General features: G+C 41.1%; 1 protein-coding gene across 4 annotated transcripts in view; it reads right to left on the bottom strand.

The window, feature by feature from the left end:
* Positions 1-1784: 1784 nt before the first annotated feature.
* Positions 1785-17318, bottom strand: part of LOC115121304 (sodium- and chloride-dependent taurine transporter) — a 36034-nt gene continuing 20500 nt past the window's right edge. The window contains exons 5-15 of one of the 4 annotated variants that reach the window (XR_010459792.1): positions 17125-17257; positions 16180-16314; positions 15716-15819; positions 15431-15555; positions 12670-12782; positions 9680-9817; positions 6141-6243; positions 5638-5738; positions 3346-3557; positions 3228-3268; positions 2304-3105 (exon numbers count right to left, since the gene is read on the bottom strand). Coding sequence is in view for 3 of the 4 variants with exons in the window: in XM_029650365.2 (XP_029506225.1) it covers positions 2230-2388; positions 3387-3557; positions 5638-5738; positions 6141-6243; positions 9680-9817; positions 12670-12782; positions 15431-15555; positions 15716-15819; positions 16180-16314; positions 17125-17257 (1282 nt within the window). In the remaining variant the exon portion in view is untranslated. Of the gene's footprint in view, positions 3269-3345; positions 3558-5637; positions 5739-6140; positions 6244-9679; positions 9818-12669; positions 12783-15430; positions 15556-15715; positions 15820-16179; positions 16315-17124; positions 17258-17318 lie in introns of all 4 variants that reach the window. The other 3 variants (XM_029650365.2, XM_065004289.1, XM_065004296.1) reach the window with 3 other exon arrangements.

Below are 17318 nucleotides of genomic sequence, written 5' to 3'. Positions count from 1 at the left end.
TTTGAGATAGTCATTATAAAATGGCAGGATAACTTTTCATTGCAACTCCAGATATTTTAAAACGTGTAATATTTTTGATAAAGATTAATCAAATTCTGTGTGTTATGACAGAAAGCGATACTACTGCATTGAACGTTGTTTCTTTTGTTGATATTATGGCATAAGATTTTGTGGTAGGTTTTCATTGGCCCCTGAAATTGTCGTAATTTTGTCTCTTGCATTGTTTAAGCAAGTGTTTTATTTTTTATTTCTCTCTACAAAGTTAAAAGTACCACCTATTTGAAAAACAGAGTGAAAAAATACTTATCTTTCTACGAAGTATTGCACATTACAAATTGCAGTTTTGTTGATTAACAGTAGGTTGTTAAATGACGTTACATCCTCAGGAAGTATTAATAACTGGAGACGGTGTCATTTTACATTTTGAATACAAAAAAGGCAAAAACGTGATTGAAAAACAATCAAAGTACAATAAACTAAACGTTCTGAATTTATACCCACAGGGGGAAAGACGATTTTTCAAATTTTTATGGAATAGAATCAATAGAATTAAGCGAAGCTTCCGTTTCACTGCATGTGGTTTCACATTTCAACATTCCATTCTAAGAATATCTTTGCATTGTGAATCATAAACGCTTCAAATTCCAACAGGTTTTTGTTTGAATTGTTTCTGCCTCTTTGAAAAGCTGTACTAATATAATATTTCAAACTAAACTAAGATATGACGACCGATAGATAGGGAGTGTGAAAAGGCTGGAGGAAGTGGATAGTGTGGATAAGTGGATAAGTTAGTATATTAATCAATTACCCATATGTATTATCATTACATCAGAATGTACACTGACCTAGCCTGCAGAAATTCAATAGAAATATCTGATCGATGTGATTGAGAAGCAGTCTGCTTGCATTTTGAATGGTTCCTTAATCAATATTTAGGATTTATGATCAATATTTACTGTATGGGGAGTTTACATTAATGCGTAAAGTTATTGTGGCAGGTCCTTTAGGCTCCTGTCAATCCATTAGAGAGACAGACTCAAGAGATGCTATATGCATTATATAGTGTGATGTTGTGCTTGCTGTTAACTTGCCACTATGTCATGTCCTCTATCTATAGCCAGCGATACAACAACAGACTAAAACACTAAGAATAAAGGAAAAAAACTCACTTCGTTACTTAGTGCAAATAATGAAATCACAGACTTGAAAGACGTATGATGTAGCTATTGTATGCACTGGGATGGATGGCATGTAGCAGTAGTGTCCTTCACCAGCATAGTATAGTCTACTTTAAAATGGAGTTGGGCTGACTGTATGTATGTACACTAGACACTGTACAAGGAGGACAGGTTTGTGCCTCCACAGTCAGAGCCAGGTACAGTTGCCGGCACTAAAAAGCTAGGTTGTACTGCAGTGTTATTTATACAGACAGAACAATTGCTGCAAGGTGCTCAAGTACCTTCTAGCAAATAGTTGTGTCAAAAAACAGTATTGCAGACCAGGGCAGGATTTTAAAACCCTAACTTTTTAGCAACTGTAGATGAGATGCTCTGGACCATGAACGCTGCCTAGTAGTGGAGACACGTTCAGGTTCAGTTGTAATTTTACAACAAACATCGATGACAAACAACACTCGACTAATCTCACTGTATACAAGGGGGGCACCACCTCCACGATATTATCGTACTATAGACATTAGTTAAGCTGAGAAGAGAGAGGGGCTAGGTTGATCTAGATACAAACATGACATAGTCAAATGTTACTGCTCAAAACATGACACACACTTAGTTCTTACGGTTTTATACGGCCCTTTTTGTATTATGTATTTTCTTCTCTTTAAAAAAAAAAAAAAGGATTCCTAAAATAGAGACGACCGCTTATAGTTCTACAGGAAAGAAGAAGAAGTAAAAATGGACCATGTACTGATTCTGCTTGCTCCAAGTGGCATGGAAATCTACATTTCCTTCTAACTACATTAATCGTAATAACAGTAATATTAATAACAATAGTTTAATAAAAAATATTAAAAACATAGACAGGAAACCAATAATGTAACTTCCTCTGTAGAAAACAAAAACAAAAAGAAGAATCCTAGTGCAGATACATAGCAATGTAAACCTGGTCCTATAACTAGTTTAGTGATAATATAGTATAATAACATAGAAAGCGGGTCATTTCTTTTTTTTTCTTTTTTTCTTATTTAAAATTCGTTCCTCTCACAGAGAGCGCTCACATCATAGTTTCTACAATAGTGTGGGTGGGCTTGATCAGGCCGTTGTTCCCGTTAGGGTCCAGGGGGTAGGCCAGCTCGGCGGACATGCCCTTGGGACGGTGGTCGACTGGACGGGAGCTAGCACCTCCCAGCGGAGCTGCCACAGCCTTGATCCTCTGGGTGGAGACAACAACAAAAAAAGAGCTCTGTTTAACTCCACTAAATACCAATATACTGTACAAGTATGATTATATGACGGCAAGTGTACCTGTTAAGAATGGATCAACTTGAAAAATGACCTCAAGACTCACCGACTTCTACTGGCTTAATCACAACTTTGTTGGGAGGTCCACTATATCAGTCAAGAGGTCAAGATGAAGCTTCTGAACTACATGAAGTACCTAGGGGTAGGAGCTAGGGCTTAGGGTGTAGGGTCTAGAACATAGGGGTAGGAGCTAGGGCTTAGGGTGTAGGGTCTAGAACCTTGGGGTAGCAGCTAGGGCTTAGGGTGTAGGGTCTAGAACCTAGGGGTAGGAGCTAGGGCTTAGGGTGTAGGGTCTAGAACCTTGGGGTAGCAGCTAGGGCTTAGGGTGTAGGGTCTAGAACCTAGGGGTAGGAGCTAGGGCTTAGGGTGTAGGGTCTAGAACCTAGGGGTAGGAGCTAGGGCTTAGGGTGTAGGGTCTAGAACCTAGGGGTAGGAGCTAGGGCTTAGGGTGTAGGGTCTAGAACCTTGGGGTAGCAGCTAGGGCTTAGGGTGTAGGGTCTAGAACCTAGGGGTAGGAGCTAGGGCTTAGGGTGTAGGGTCTAGAACCTTGGGGTAGCAGCTAGGGCTTAGGGTGTAGGGTCTAGAACCTAGGGGTAGGAGCTAGGGCTTAGGGTGTAGGGTCTAGAACCTAGGGGTAGGGGCTAGGGATAAGGGTGTAGGGTCTAGAACCTAGGGGTAAGGGCTAGGGCTTAGGGTGTAGGGTCTAGAACCTAGGGTAGGGGCTAGGGCTTAGGGTGTAGGGTCTAGAACCTAGGGGTAGTAGCTAGGGCTTAGGGTGTAGGGTCTAGAACCTAGGGGTAGGGGATAGGGTGTAGTGTCTAGAACCAAGGGGCTTGGGGGATAGGGCTTAGGGTGTAACGTCTAGAACCGAGGGGCCTGGGGCTAGGGTTATAGGAGTTGTGTACTAACCTCTATGAGTGGTCCATCGGACTGGATGATCTTGATGACCACCACCATAGGAATACAGATCATAGAAGCCAGGGCCAGAGTCCAGCCCACACCGATGGACCAGTCGGGGTACTCGTAGACCTTGTTGTAAGTCAAAGGTTTGTATTTGACCAAGGAGAAGACAAAGCAACCCTGGAGGCAGAGAGAAAACACCAACGGACGGTAAATATATTCATGCTAACTCAAATTCTCCCATGTCTGACAATGAGGAAACGGTTTGGCGTTCTGGTACATTTGCAGTGCCAGCTTGCACTAGCTAACTATCAGTTTCAAAACAAGGGATCTACTTGAAAACTTTCTTGTTCTCAGTAATACAATACTTGATGCTGGAAAAAATAAAAAATAAATTATGCAAACCGAGTCTTTCAATTCATTCAGACAAACACCTATTGTTTCATGAGCATTTTGGAAAACAAATTAAAATGAAAACAATTATTGACGTAATTGATAAAGTTACAGCCATATACAATTATGGCGTCTAAAATTATAATAATATCAGAGCTGGTAGTAATTGACATCCACTAACACATAGTCTCCTTAAATTCTCCTTAGTCCCTTTCATTCTCCTTGAATTCTCCTTAATCTCTCCTTAGTCCGTCTCAAGAGAACAAATAGCACTATGTTTCCTGGCTGTTAAGACACAGGAGATTCAATGAGATTAAACAGGATTAGCCTCCGGACGGAGCCAAGCACCACATTTCCCAAATGCCTCAACAGTTTTAATCCAGCAAGCACACACAGCATGGGACTCCGGGCCAACGGTTACCCTTTAACCTCCATGGACAGAGGGCCAATGGTTACCATTTAACTACCAGGGAGGAAGGGCCAACGGTTAACTTTTAACCTCAATGGACAGAGGGCCAACGGTTAACCTTTAACCTCCATGGACAGAGGGCCAACGGTTACCCTTTAACTACCAGGGAGGCAGGGCCAACGGTTAACCTTTAACTACCAGGGAGGCAGGGCCAACGGTTAACCTTTAACCTCCATGGACAGAGGGCCAACGGTTAACCTTTAACTACCAGGGAGGCAGGGCCAACGGTTAACCTTTAACCTCCATGGACAGAGGGCCAACGGTTAACCTTTAACCTCCATGGACAGAGGGCCAAATGTTAACCTTTAACCTCCATGGACAGAGGGCCAACGGTTAACCTTTAACTACCAGGGAGGCAGGGCCAACTGTTAACCTTTAACCTCCATGGACAGAGGGCCAATGGTTAACCTTTAACCTCCATGGACAGAGGGCCAATGGTTAACCTTTAACTACCAGGGAGGCAGGGCCAACGGTTAACCTTTAACTACCAGGGAGGAAGGGCCAACGGTTACCCTTTAACTACCAGGGAGGCAGGGCCAACGGTTACCCTTTAACTACCAGGGAGGAAGGGCCAACGGTTACCCTTTAACTACCAGGGAGGCAGGGCCAACTGTTAACCTTTAACCTCCATGGACAGAGGGCAAATGGTTAACCTTTAACTACCAGGGAGGCAGGGCCAATGGTTAACCTTTAACTACCAGGGAGGAAGGGCCAACGGTTACCCTTTAACTACCAGGGAGGAAGGGCCAACGGTTACCCTTTAACTACCAGGGAGGAAGGGCCAACTATTACCCTTTAACTACCAGGGAGGCAGGGCCAACTGTTAACCTTTAACCTCAATGGACAGAGGGCCAACGGTTACCCTTTAACTACCAGGGAGGAAGGGCCAACTGTTACCCTTTAACTACCAGGGAGGCAGGGCCAACGGTTAACCTTTAACTACCAGGGAGGAAGGGCCAACGATTAACCTTTAACCTCCAGGAGCGCTGGGCCAACGGTTACCCTTTAACTACCAGGGATGCCGGGCCAACGGTTAACCTTTAACCTCCATGGACATCGGGCCAACGGTTAACCTTTAACCTCCAGGGACATCGGGCCAACGGTTAACCTTTAACCTCCAGGAGCGCTAGGCCAACGGTTAACCTTTAACCTCCAGGAGCGCTGGGCCAACGGTTAACCTTAAACCTCCAGGAGCACTGGGCTAATGGTTAACCTTTAACCTCCAGGGATGTAGGACCACCGGTTAACCTTTTCTGTAGGAGCTTGCATCCCAAATGGCACCCTATTCCATATGTAGTGCACTTCTTGACTAGGGCCCGTAGGTTACATTATATAGAATACAAATATAGCAAGGGTACCATTTGAGACAAAGTTAATATGAATTAACATAAGACTCACCACACAAAGAAGAGGTGTGATAAAAGACCAGCTCCATTTCATCCAGGCATTTGGTCTGTAGCCAATCATGTCTTCAATCGCATCATAGAAATTATCAACGCCTGATAGGAGGAGAGAAAAAAAAATAGAGCATTTTGTCAGATTGATGTAAATAGGGGCCCTATATTCCTTTTATAGTGCACTACTTTTAGACCAGGGCCTATAGTAGGGCTGTGGTCAGAAAGACATCCACTATAGGAACTATAGGGTACCATTTCGGATGGAGACAGTATTCTATCTCGTGTTCCTCTTTATACTGGGACACAGCCTGTCTAGGTCTAGATGTCATTTTGACGGTGTCCGGAGATATAATGCAACAATAAATTGAGACAGAACTGTGACATCTCTATACAGCTTGGAGTGGTTGTGAATGTATTTCACTGATGGAGCCCGAGGACATTTAAGGACCACAGCTCCTATACAGACATACACAGATAGAGCATTATTTTCCAGAGCAGACGTACCATAAACCCAGGCTACAGCAATACATTCAAAGAATGCAACCCACAAAAGGCACACACCGCTGGCTGCATAGTAGTCAAAGAGCTGAAATACATACATGCCACCCTGTGGGAGAGAGAAACAGGCAGGATTTAGTGCTTGGCTCATGTGTGAATGTAGGATTTAATGCATAGATTTACAACAACAACAAAAAGGGTTCCAAAAGGGTTCTTCGGATGTCCCCATAGGAGAACCCTTCTGTGTAAAGGGTTCCACGTTGAACACAAAAAGGGTTCTCGCTGGAACCAAAACAGGTTCTTCAAAAGGTTTCTCCTATGTGGACAGCTGAAGAACCATTTTAGGTTCTACATAGCACCTCATTTTTCTAAGAGTGTAGTGGTGGGAGAATAACCATTTGCATCCCAAATAGCACCCTGTTCCCTACATAGTGCAGTACTTTTTACCATAGCCCTATGGGCCCTGGTCAAATGTAGTGCACTTTACATAATAAGGAATAGGGTACCATTTGTGATGCAGTCATGTTCCGACACAATAGCCCAACGGAACCTTGAGCCGTCCCGAGTTCCAACTCTGAACAGAGCACTCAGTCAGAGAGGCAACATGAGATTGTGATGTCATGGAAAAAGAACAGGCTACTGTGGTCGAAATTACATAAAGCAGTAAGTCCCTGACTCCCTGGCTGTCTAGGGGGCTTAGTGGGGTAGGATTAGGGAGTAGGGACTGTGGTGGGTTTGGTCTTTCTGAGGGTCATCCCATGCTCCTTTCTATATTATGAGGCTGAGAGGCAGGGACACAGCACAGTATCTCCAAGTATAGCTAGCTAGCAATACCTTTTTACAGCTCATGATGCCCTGGATGGAGATGAGCTTCCCAGAAAGTGACTGACAGTTCAGTAGGGTTTCTCAGAGTGGAGATAAAAGAGAGCGAGGTGTATGTGTGAGCCAAATATTTCTCTAAATAGACCATACAATAGGCTACTGGGAAGCTCAGGCCACACCAGAGTATTTGAAGTGGTGCTATTGTGAGGTACTGGCATGAGATAAGATAGGAAAATAGAAAGGGGAACTGTATGCATGGGACTCTTGTTTCTGGGGGAATTTGAGGTTTAAAAGACCATTTTCTATTCAAGGGCAGTGGGAACCACTGCCATGAGTTGAAGCTGCATTGTCTACCTTGCCTTCAGAAAGTATTCACACCCCTTGACTGTTTTTCCACATTCTGTTGTATTACAACATGAATTTAAAATGGATTACATTTATATATTTTTTTTTTACATTTATATTTTTTTTGTCACTGGTCTACACACAATACCCCATAATGTCAAAGTGGAATTATATTCTTCAAAATGTGTACTAATTCATTACAAATGAACAGATGAAATATCTTGAGTCATTAAGTATTCAACCACTTTCTTATGGCAAGCCTAAAGAAGTTCAGGAGTAAAACATGTGCTTAACAAGTCACATAATAAGTTACATGGACTCACTCTGTGTGCAAATTATTGTGTTTAACATGATTTTTAATGACTACCTCATGTCTGTACCCAACACATATAATTATCTGTAAGGTCCCTCATTCGAGCAGTGAATTTCAAACACAGATTCAACCACAAAGACCAGGGAGGTTTTCCAACGCATCGCAAAGAACGATACCTGTTGGTAGAATGGAAAAAATAAAAAAGCAGACTTTGAATATTCCTTTGAGCATGTTGAAGTTATTAATTACACTTTGGATGGTGTATCAATATACCCAGTCATACAATGATACAGCCGTCCTTCCTAACTTAGTTGCCAGAGAGGAAGGAAACCGCTCAGGGATTTCACCATGAGGCCAATGGTGACTTTAAAACAGTTATAGTTCATTGGCTGTGACATGAGAAAACTGAGGATGGATCAACAACATTGTAGTTACTCCACAATACTAAACTAATTGATCTTGTTTGCAATAAGGCACTAAAGTAATACTGCAAAATATGTGGCACAGAAATTAACTTTATGTTTGGGGTAAATCCAACACAACACATCACTGAGTACCATTCTTCATATTTTCAAGCATAGTGGTCGCTGCATCATGTTATGGGTATGATTGTAATCATTAAGGACTGGGGAGGGATGGTACCAGGTTTCCTCTAGAAGTGACGCTTGGCATTCAGGCCAAAGAGTTCAATCTTGGTTTCATCAGACTGAGAGTCTTTAGGTGCCTTTTGTCAAACTCTAAGCAGGCTGTCGTGTGCCAATAAAATGAGGAATGACTTCCGTCTGGCCACTCTACTATAAAGGCCTGATTGGTGGAGTGCTGCAAAGATATTTGTCCTTCTGGAAGGTTCTCCCATCTCCACAGAGAAACTCTAGAGCTCTGTCAGACTAACCATCAGGTTCTTGGTCACCTCCCTGACCAAGGTCCTTCTCCCCCGATCGCTCAGTTTGGCTGGGCGGCCAGCTCTAGGAAGAGTCTTGGTGGTTCCAAACTTCTTCCATTTAAGAATGATGGAGGCCACTGTGTTCTTGGGGACCATCAATGCTGCAGAAATATTTTGGTACCATTCCCCAGAACTGTGCCTCGACACAATCCTGTCTCGGAGCACTACGGATAACTCCTTCGACCTCATGGCTTGGTTTATGTACTGTCAACTGTGGGACCTTATATAGACAGGTGTGTGCCTTTCCAAATCATGTCCAATCAATTGAATTTACTACAAGTAGACTCCAACCAAGTTGTCGAGACATCTCAAGGATGATCAATGGAAACAAGTCCATTTCAAGTCTCATAGCAAAGGGTCTGAATACTTATGTAAATAAGATATTTCTGTTTTTTATTTTTTAGACATTTGTAAAAATGTGAAAAAGCATGTGTCACTTTGTTATTATGCGGATATTGTGTGTAGATTGCTGAGGATTTTTGTTATTTAATCAATTTTAGAATAAGGCTGTAACATAACAAAATGTGGAAAAAGTCAAGGGGTCTGAGTACTTTCCGAATGCACTGTGCATCATATTCATTAGGGTGTCGCTTAATTTTAGTAAGATAATGTTATATTCATTAGGGTGTCGATTAGTTTTAGTAAGATAATGTTATATTCATTAGGATGTCGATTAATTTTAGTAAGATAATTTTATATTCATTAGGGTGTTGCTAAGGTTCGGGACTGGGCTGGACACTTGTGATACTGTATCTTACATAGGAAAGTACATCAACTAGAACTTATTTAAGTAACATTACGGCCATATGATATCAGTGTAAAAAGTTCAAGTTTACTCCCAGAAGATAGTACTTAACCTAGTAACCATGGTAAGTCCCAGAAGATAGTACTTACCCTAATAACCATGGTAAGTCCCAGAAGATAGTACTTAACCTAGTAACCATGGTAAGTCCCAGAAGATAGTACTTACCCTAGTAACCATGGTAAGTCCCAGAAGATGGTTACTAGGGTAAGTACTATGGTAAGACCCAGAAGATAGTACTTACCCTAGTAACCATGGTAAGTCGCAGAAGATAGTACTTAACCTAGTAACCATGGTAAGTCCCAAAAGATAGTACTTACCCTAGTAACCATGGTAAGTCCCAGAAGATAGCTTATGGAGCACACTGTTGCTATAAAAAGTTCCCGACGGTAACCCTTCCTTAGGAAGGAGGGATACAGATCCACCAAGGAGGTGATCTGTCCTTCCACTTCCACAAACTGGGGACAGAAAAACACAGAGACAAGAGATGGGAGTAGTGGTGCATACAGTAGGCCAGATAGGCTAACATTGTTGTACAGACGTAGTCCTGTGTGGCTCAGTCCGTAAAACATGTCTCTTGCAACGACAAGGGTCGTGGGTTTGATTCCCGCTGGGGTAACGCATATGTAAAATGGATGCACACATGACTACGTCACTTGGGATAAAAGCGTTTGCTAAATGGCATATATAGAGGCTATTATCAAGAATGCCAGTCAACAAGTCAGTCAGCCAGTCAACATATCAGCCAGCCAGTAAAATTATACCATCGCATGTGCGATCTAGTCTCATATTACTTCCAATCCTTGTTTTCTCACTTGCTTGTAAGTGAGAAAGCCTGGAAATGGAGATTCTGTATCTAGCTAGGTCGTAGTAATGGTATGACTGTCTGTGGATGCTAGCATTTAGCTGTAGTAATGGTACGACTGTCTGTGGATGCTAGCATTGAGCTGTAGTAATGGTACGACTGTCTATGGATGCTAGCATTTAGCTGTAGTAATGGTACGACTGTCTAGCATTTAGCTGTAGTAATGTTACAACGGTCTGTGGATGCTAGCATTTAGCTGTAGTAATGATACGACTGTCTATGGATGCTAGCATTTAGCTGTAGTAATGATACGACTGTCTATGGATGCTAGCATTGAGCTGTAGTAATGGTACGACTGTCTATGGATGCTAGCATTTAGCTGTAGTAATGGTACGACTGTCTAGCATTTAGCTGTAGTAATGTTACAACTGTCTGTGGATGCTAGCATTTAGCTGTAGTAATGATACGACTGTCTATGGATGCTAGCATTGAGCTGTAGTAATGGTACGACTGTCTATGGATGCTAGCATTTAGCTGTAGTAATGGTACGACTGTCTAGCATTTAGCTGTAGTAATGGTACGACTGTCTATGGATGCTAGCATTTAGCTGTAGTAATGGTACGACTGTCTAGCATTTAGCTGTAGTAATGTTACAACTGTCTGTGGATGCTAGCATTTAGCTGTAGTAATGATACGACTGTCTATGGATGCTAGCATTGAGCTGTAGTAATGTTACAACTGTCTGTGGATGCTAGCATTTAGCTGTAGTAATGATACGACTGTCTGTGGATGCTAGCATTTAGCTGTAGTAATGATACGACTGTCTATGGATGCTAGCATTGAGCTGTAGTAATGATACGACTGTCTATGGATGCTAGCATTTAGCTGTAGTAATGGTGCGACTGTCTGTGGATGCTAGCATTTAGCTGTAGTAATGATACAACTGTCTATGGATGCTAGCATTGAGCTGTAGTAATGGTACGACTGTCTATGGATGCTAGCATTGAGCTGTAGTAATGGTACGACTGTCTGTGGATGCTAGCATTGAGCTGTATTGACTGACTGCGTCAACATGTAGTTGTTTTTTCATAAGCAGTTAACATCCAGCATTAGAACCTGGGGTGATGTGTCCGTGTCGTGGCTTGCCTCTGTGGATTGACCGATTTTATTGACCGACTGTTTAGTCCTGTTTAGGCCTGTATTGATCACATGTGTATGGGGGCAGGAGTTTTTCCTCCTGATCACATGTATATATATGGGCCACAAGTTTTTTCCTGGCCGTGTGACCACGAATTTCCCCATGCTAATAAAGCTTAATAAAGGTTAATAAAGCTGACCATGTGACATTCAGAAACTTGCTTAGTTACAACTTCCCTATATTAATATACTGACTGTGGCCAAGTTCTAATGCCATTGTATATTTCGAAAATTGGAACAGAACCACCTCTGTCTCTTAACATGCTTACAACTTCCCTGTACACTTACCCTACAAAGTGTATATTTTTCACCATCTCAGCAATCTTATCACTCATATCAATAAACTGACATACTGTCTCATAATAAAAACATAAAACTTTCATTAACGAGCCAATAAAATGTGTATCATTTCATAATCTTAGTGCTCATATATGACTGATATCAATAAACTTCCTTGCCACTGTGTTATAACGACCTGACCTGACTTTCTCAGATTCAGATTATTTATTCATAATGGCGATACCACTGACCTATCCTGACGTAGCTGTCGTAAAAGAAACGTCTGAACGGGGTCGTCAGAAACCAGAAACATCCGCTTTTCAGGGCTTCTCCTCTTCCTCTATGCTTTTCCCATAAACCGTATGCTTCCGGTTTCCTTACGTCCCCGCTGAAGGTGTAACTGACGTGACTGTATCAAATTCGGAGTCAGATCCTTGATTTATAATGAGTATACTACTGACTGTCTCAGAGTCAGATCCTTGATTTATAATGAGTATACTACTGACTGTCTCAGATTCAGATCCTTGATTTATAATGAGTATACTACTGACTGTCTCAGATTCAGATCCTTGATTTATAATGAGTATACTACTGACTGTCTCAGAGTCAGATCCTTGATTTATAATGAGTATACTACTGACTGTCTCAGAGTCAGATCCTTGATTTATAATGAGTATACTACTGACTGTCTCAGATTCAGATCCTTGATTTATAATGAGTATACTACTGACTGTCTCAGATTCAGATCCTTGATTTATAATGAGTATACTACTGACTGTCTCAGATTCAGATCCTTGATTTATAATGAGTATACTACTGACTGTCTCAGAGTCAGATCCTTGATTTATAATGAGTATACTACTGACTGTCTCACAGTCAGATCCTTGATTTATAATGAGTATACTACTGACTGTCTCAGAATCAGATTCAGATACTTGATTCTCAATTCATACTGAATATACTGACATGACTGTCTCAGATTCAGACTCAGATACTTGATTCTCAATTTATACGGAGTAGACTACTAACCTGACTGTCGAGACCCAGTAGCAGAAGCATGATGAAGAAAAGAATAGCCCAGAAGGTTGGCAGCGGCATCATAGACACAGCTTTAGGATAGGCAATGAAGGCCAAGCCAGGACCTAGAGAGGAACAAGAAGAGAGAGGGGACGGGGAAGTGGAGAAAACACAATTAGAAACCAGGGTTCTATCGTTTGATCTGGTCTGATGCCATCTTGGTGCGTCCAAGTATAACACAGACCAAACTAATGTTAATAAGAAATAAAAAAAATCCTCAAAGTGTAGATCTATCTCATCTCGTCTTATCCTTACGCTCATATACTGTAGGCCATGTACATGTAATGTATTGTCAATGCCCTTTTAACTGATGGTTCCTGGTAAGACTAGGGATTCATGTTATGACAAGAACTATCAAAGAAGGTCAACGTAGCCTTACAATAGAACAACTCCAAATGTTAATCCCCTATCATTATGTGTATATAATAACTATACTAAACTAGTATAACATATAGGCTAGTATATAACATAACTAGTATAGTATATAGTAGAATATATAGGCTGGTATAGAACATAACTAGTATAGTATATAGTAGAATATATAGGCTGGTATAGAACATAACTAGTATAGTATATAGTAGAATATATAGGCTGGTATAGAACATAACTAGTATAGTATATAGTAGAATATATAGGCTAGTAAATAACATAACTAGTATAGTATATAGTAGAATATATAGGCTGGTATAGAACATAACTAGTATAGTATATAGTAGAATATATAGGCTAGTAAATAACATAACTAGTATAGTATATAGTAGAATATATAGTATATAATAACAACGACAGGATCAGAGGCAACATACGTCGCCTCTTCTGGATTGTAACTATAGCAACGTCTCGATAACGTGGCGTTATAACAATGGGATAACCTGTTACAACAGAAGTTAAAAAACAAAACAGGAAAAACAGCAAAACACATAGAATAAAGTTGGTTTAGCTGTGAAATATACGACAAGGCATCCAACCAAACACGACATGACTAGCTAGCAGACTGCCTAGTGAGCTGGCTTTGAAACGTCAATAATAATAATAATAATAATAAAATCCTCTGTCGTGCTCGAGGCTGGTCTAGCAGGTAATGCCGTCGCCTTCAGCACATACGTATCATCCTCAGCGTGGGTGCACATCTGGATCTACTCTGCACTTCTACCCCAAAAATAAAAAAACCCTCTCTCTCCTCAGAATCAAGTTGCAGCAGTTTAAGGCAAAGACCAAGTTGTCTCTTTCTCAGTGCACTATGCACTTTATTTCACTGCTTACAGCACACGGTGTAAATTACAAACATGGTATCACAGACCATCTACAGTACTTTGGACCAAAACTCATGGAATTACTTATTCTATTAAACTGCTCACAGTAAATAGCATTAATCTAGATCAGCATACTTATCAACTAAATTTGTTTCATCATATGATGTAATATATATAGTGGGGTCTGAAATTATTGACACCCTTGATAAAGATGAGTAATAATGACTGTATAAAGTAAACATTTAAAATGCTGAGCTATATTTTACTAACAAAAATATGGGGGAAATTATATTGTTTTATACTAATACAATTTCTCAGAGAAAGAGATCGCTCAGACAGCTGAGATAACGAGATAGGTTACTGAGATAGCTCAGTATTTAAATGATTTATTTTCTACAGTCATCATTTCTCATGCATTCACTGTGTCTCTGTACTCCAGCAGGAACACCCTGCACAGTCTCCTCAGAAGGATAAGGATAGAGATATCGTTCAAGGCTAGAGCAGACTGACTACACACTGCAAGAGGAAGCCAGTGATGCAGGATCTCAGTTAACACCATCAAAAGACCCATCTTTCATATCAGAATGTACAGTATAGTATATCTGATATATAAAAGTAGAAGTTAAGGGTGTTTTTTCTCAATTACAGAAAAATCACCTAAAAACATCATCACATTGATGCCTCCTTGTAGTATACACAGCAGTAGAAGGAGAATGACGTAACAAGTACAATAGTTCAAAACATGCTTATAATTAGAAACATCCGCCATGGGCATCAACCATTGAACTGATCACATTGTAAAAAAACGGATAAATATGCTAGACCCATCTAAAACACCCCAGAGTTAAGTGTCATAAGTGAGACTTAAGTCACACTTGTTTATTTTAACTTGGCACAAGATGTCCTGGATTACTGAATATTATGCTTCACCCTCATACAGTAGATACAGTATCTGTTGGAACAGGCTGGAGCAGGACTCTTAAATCTACTGGTTGATCGTGAGAAGAAAAGGTCATGATAGGATCTCTCATGCATGGCTTGACTCTTCGCTCCCTAGCATTCTGGATAAGATCCAATTTAACAGTAAAACTTTTTCTTTCTTTCCACCAGCATGTTCCTTGATACTCGATTGCTTGAAGAATCCAACCAGATCCAAATATGTGATATCCATGTTATAGAGGTGCACCGTAAGCTGTTTCTTTATACTGTAACTTGGTATTTTTATTTTATTTCTGTCAAGCAGTGTTTGATTGTCCGAAACTTCCATATTTCGATGCCGTCTTTCATAAAAAAATAAATCCATTTCATTCTTTACATTTAACTTTATCTAGTGTCTTTCGGATTTTGTCATTTTTTCTGTTGGATAGAACCAGCCAACACTGTTGTTTTTGCTGTTGTTTATTGTTTGTTTATTTTAAGTAGCAGCGCCCACCATCACTGCCACTTTGACCACCTCGTACCTGACTCTGCCACATCGGCAATGTCCACCCCTTGCTCTTGTGCCATGAAGCCCAGGACGGAAAATATTGCGAAGCCAGACACAAAACTGGTACCGCTGTTGAGGCCTCCCAGCAGCAAACAGTCCCTATATCACACATATGTCATGGAGGTTGTTAATGAACACAAAAGGAACCTAGGTTCCCCACTTTTTCTTTTTTTCTCTACCCATTTTTCTTTAACCATTGGATTAGGTCCCACCACCACCATCACCTCCCTCCCCCCTCCCCCCCGGCGTGGTCGCTCACCTATAGCAGTTGTATTTGTATTTGTTGTAGCTCCCCAGTGACGTCATAGCTCCCAGACAGATGGCATAGGAGAAGAAGATCTGAGTGCCTGCATCGATCCAAACCTGGAGGTAGAAGGGGAGAAGACATGAAATGTCTACACATTTTTCCTTATCCCAGGAGAATCACATTTACCCAAGGACTACTAATGAAAAGTAGCTTTACAGACAACTACACCACATTAACATTATCTTGGGGCATAAGGCAAGGATGTCCTTTATTCCCCTTTCTATTCATTATGGCGATTTAAATATTTTTATTTTTAAATATTTATAAGATCAAATAATAAACTCAAAGGATTTAGGCCACAATTCTGTGTGGTTTGTTTGAATCCCAAAGACAGTTGCTTAATGAATAGATTTTAAAAGTTCCAAGACAGGATAGGGTAGGGTTTAGAGTGGTGGGGCAAGGCAAGGTGGTTCTACCTCAGGGTCTTTGAGACGTTGCAGGTCTGGGTACAGGTAGAACTTGATTCCTTCAGATGCTCCTGGCAGAGTGACGCCGCGGATCAACAGAATGATCAGCATGACGAAGGGGAAGGTAGCAGTGACGTACACAACCTGTTGGGAAACAGAGGACAAAACCGTCAATGTATCAGCAGACTTACACATCGATAGTGTCGATCTCATCTACATACATTTCTTTGTCTAAAGAGACAGATTTGACACATTCTCAGTTGTCTGTCAGAATCGTAACCCTATCTTTTATCAGAATCCAATCCTCTCTGTTATACTCTTTCCTTTTGCTTTGTGAAGGCTGACACCAAGCTTCCCTTTCCAGGAAGCGAGGACTGCAGATACCGAATGATTTATAGCTTAGAGGGACAAGGAAACATAAATCAGGCTAAACCAATCAATTGGCTCAATTAAACAAGGTTTCTGGGATCGATCTAGCTCCCTGACTGGTCCCGCGGGTGTTGCTCTGCCTGGTCTGGCTCTTGTTTACACTCGGTACGGAGAGATTTAATTGCACTCTGAAACACTGCTCTTGATTTATGCCGATAGTCTGTCGTATAGTAGTAGCCTGTTCAACTTGGCATCGTTGCACTTTGAGGTGTGTATTATTAAGATGTATGAATCCGTGCAGGCAGTGGCAGAGGGGAATCCATAGAATTAGAATCTCTAGAAAGGACATTCCCACCACATCCAATTATCGTAAATAAAATGTTGACCGATTGGTGTACAAATTAACATTTGTTGCACTTTCATTTCTCCTTGCTGTGGATATATTTGACCAACAATTTAGCTTAAGTCCCTTCTTCAGGGTGTGTTTGCATAAACGCCGAATGGTACGTGGTCTGACAGAAAATGTCCATTACATTAAATCTATTTACATATGGAAAATATAAAGTACTTCCCAACTAAACTCACCTTCCCAGTGGATTTGACTCCCTTCCAGATACAGAAGAAACAGATGACCCAGACCCCCAGCAGACACAGAGCAAGGTCCCACTTGACCTCCCCGATTTCATCAATGCCACTGGAAATGCTAAGGACGTTACGTCTGTTGGAGAGAAGACAAAAAGTCATTTTGGAGAAAGAGAGGGTCAGTTGTACTATAACTG

The sequence above is a fragment of the Oncorhynchus nerka genome, linkage group LG2 (genome assembly GCF_034236695.1).
Source record: "Oncorhynchus nerka isolate Pitt River linkage group LG2, Oner_Uvic_2.0, whole genome shotgun sequence".
NCBI classification, from domain to species: Eukaryota; Metazoa; Chordata; class Actinopteri; order Salmoniformes; family Salmonidae; genus Oncorhynchus; species Oncorhynchus nerka.
The sequence above is the reverse complement of the archived record's forward strand: the minus strand, read 5'-3'. Positions and strand labels throughout refer to the sequence as shown.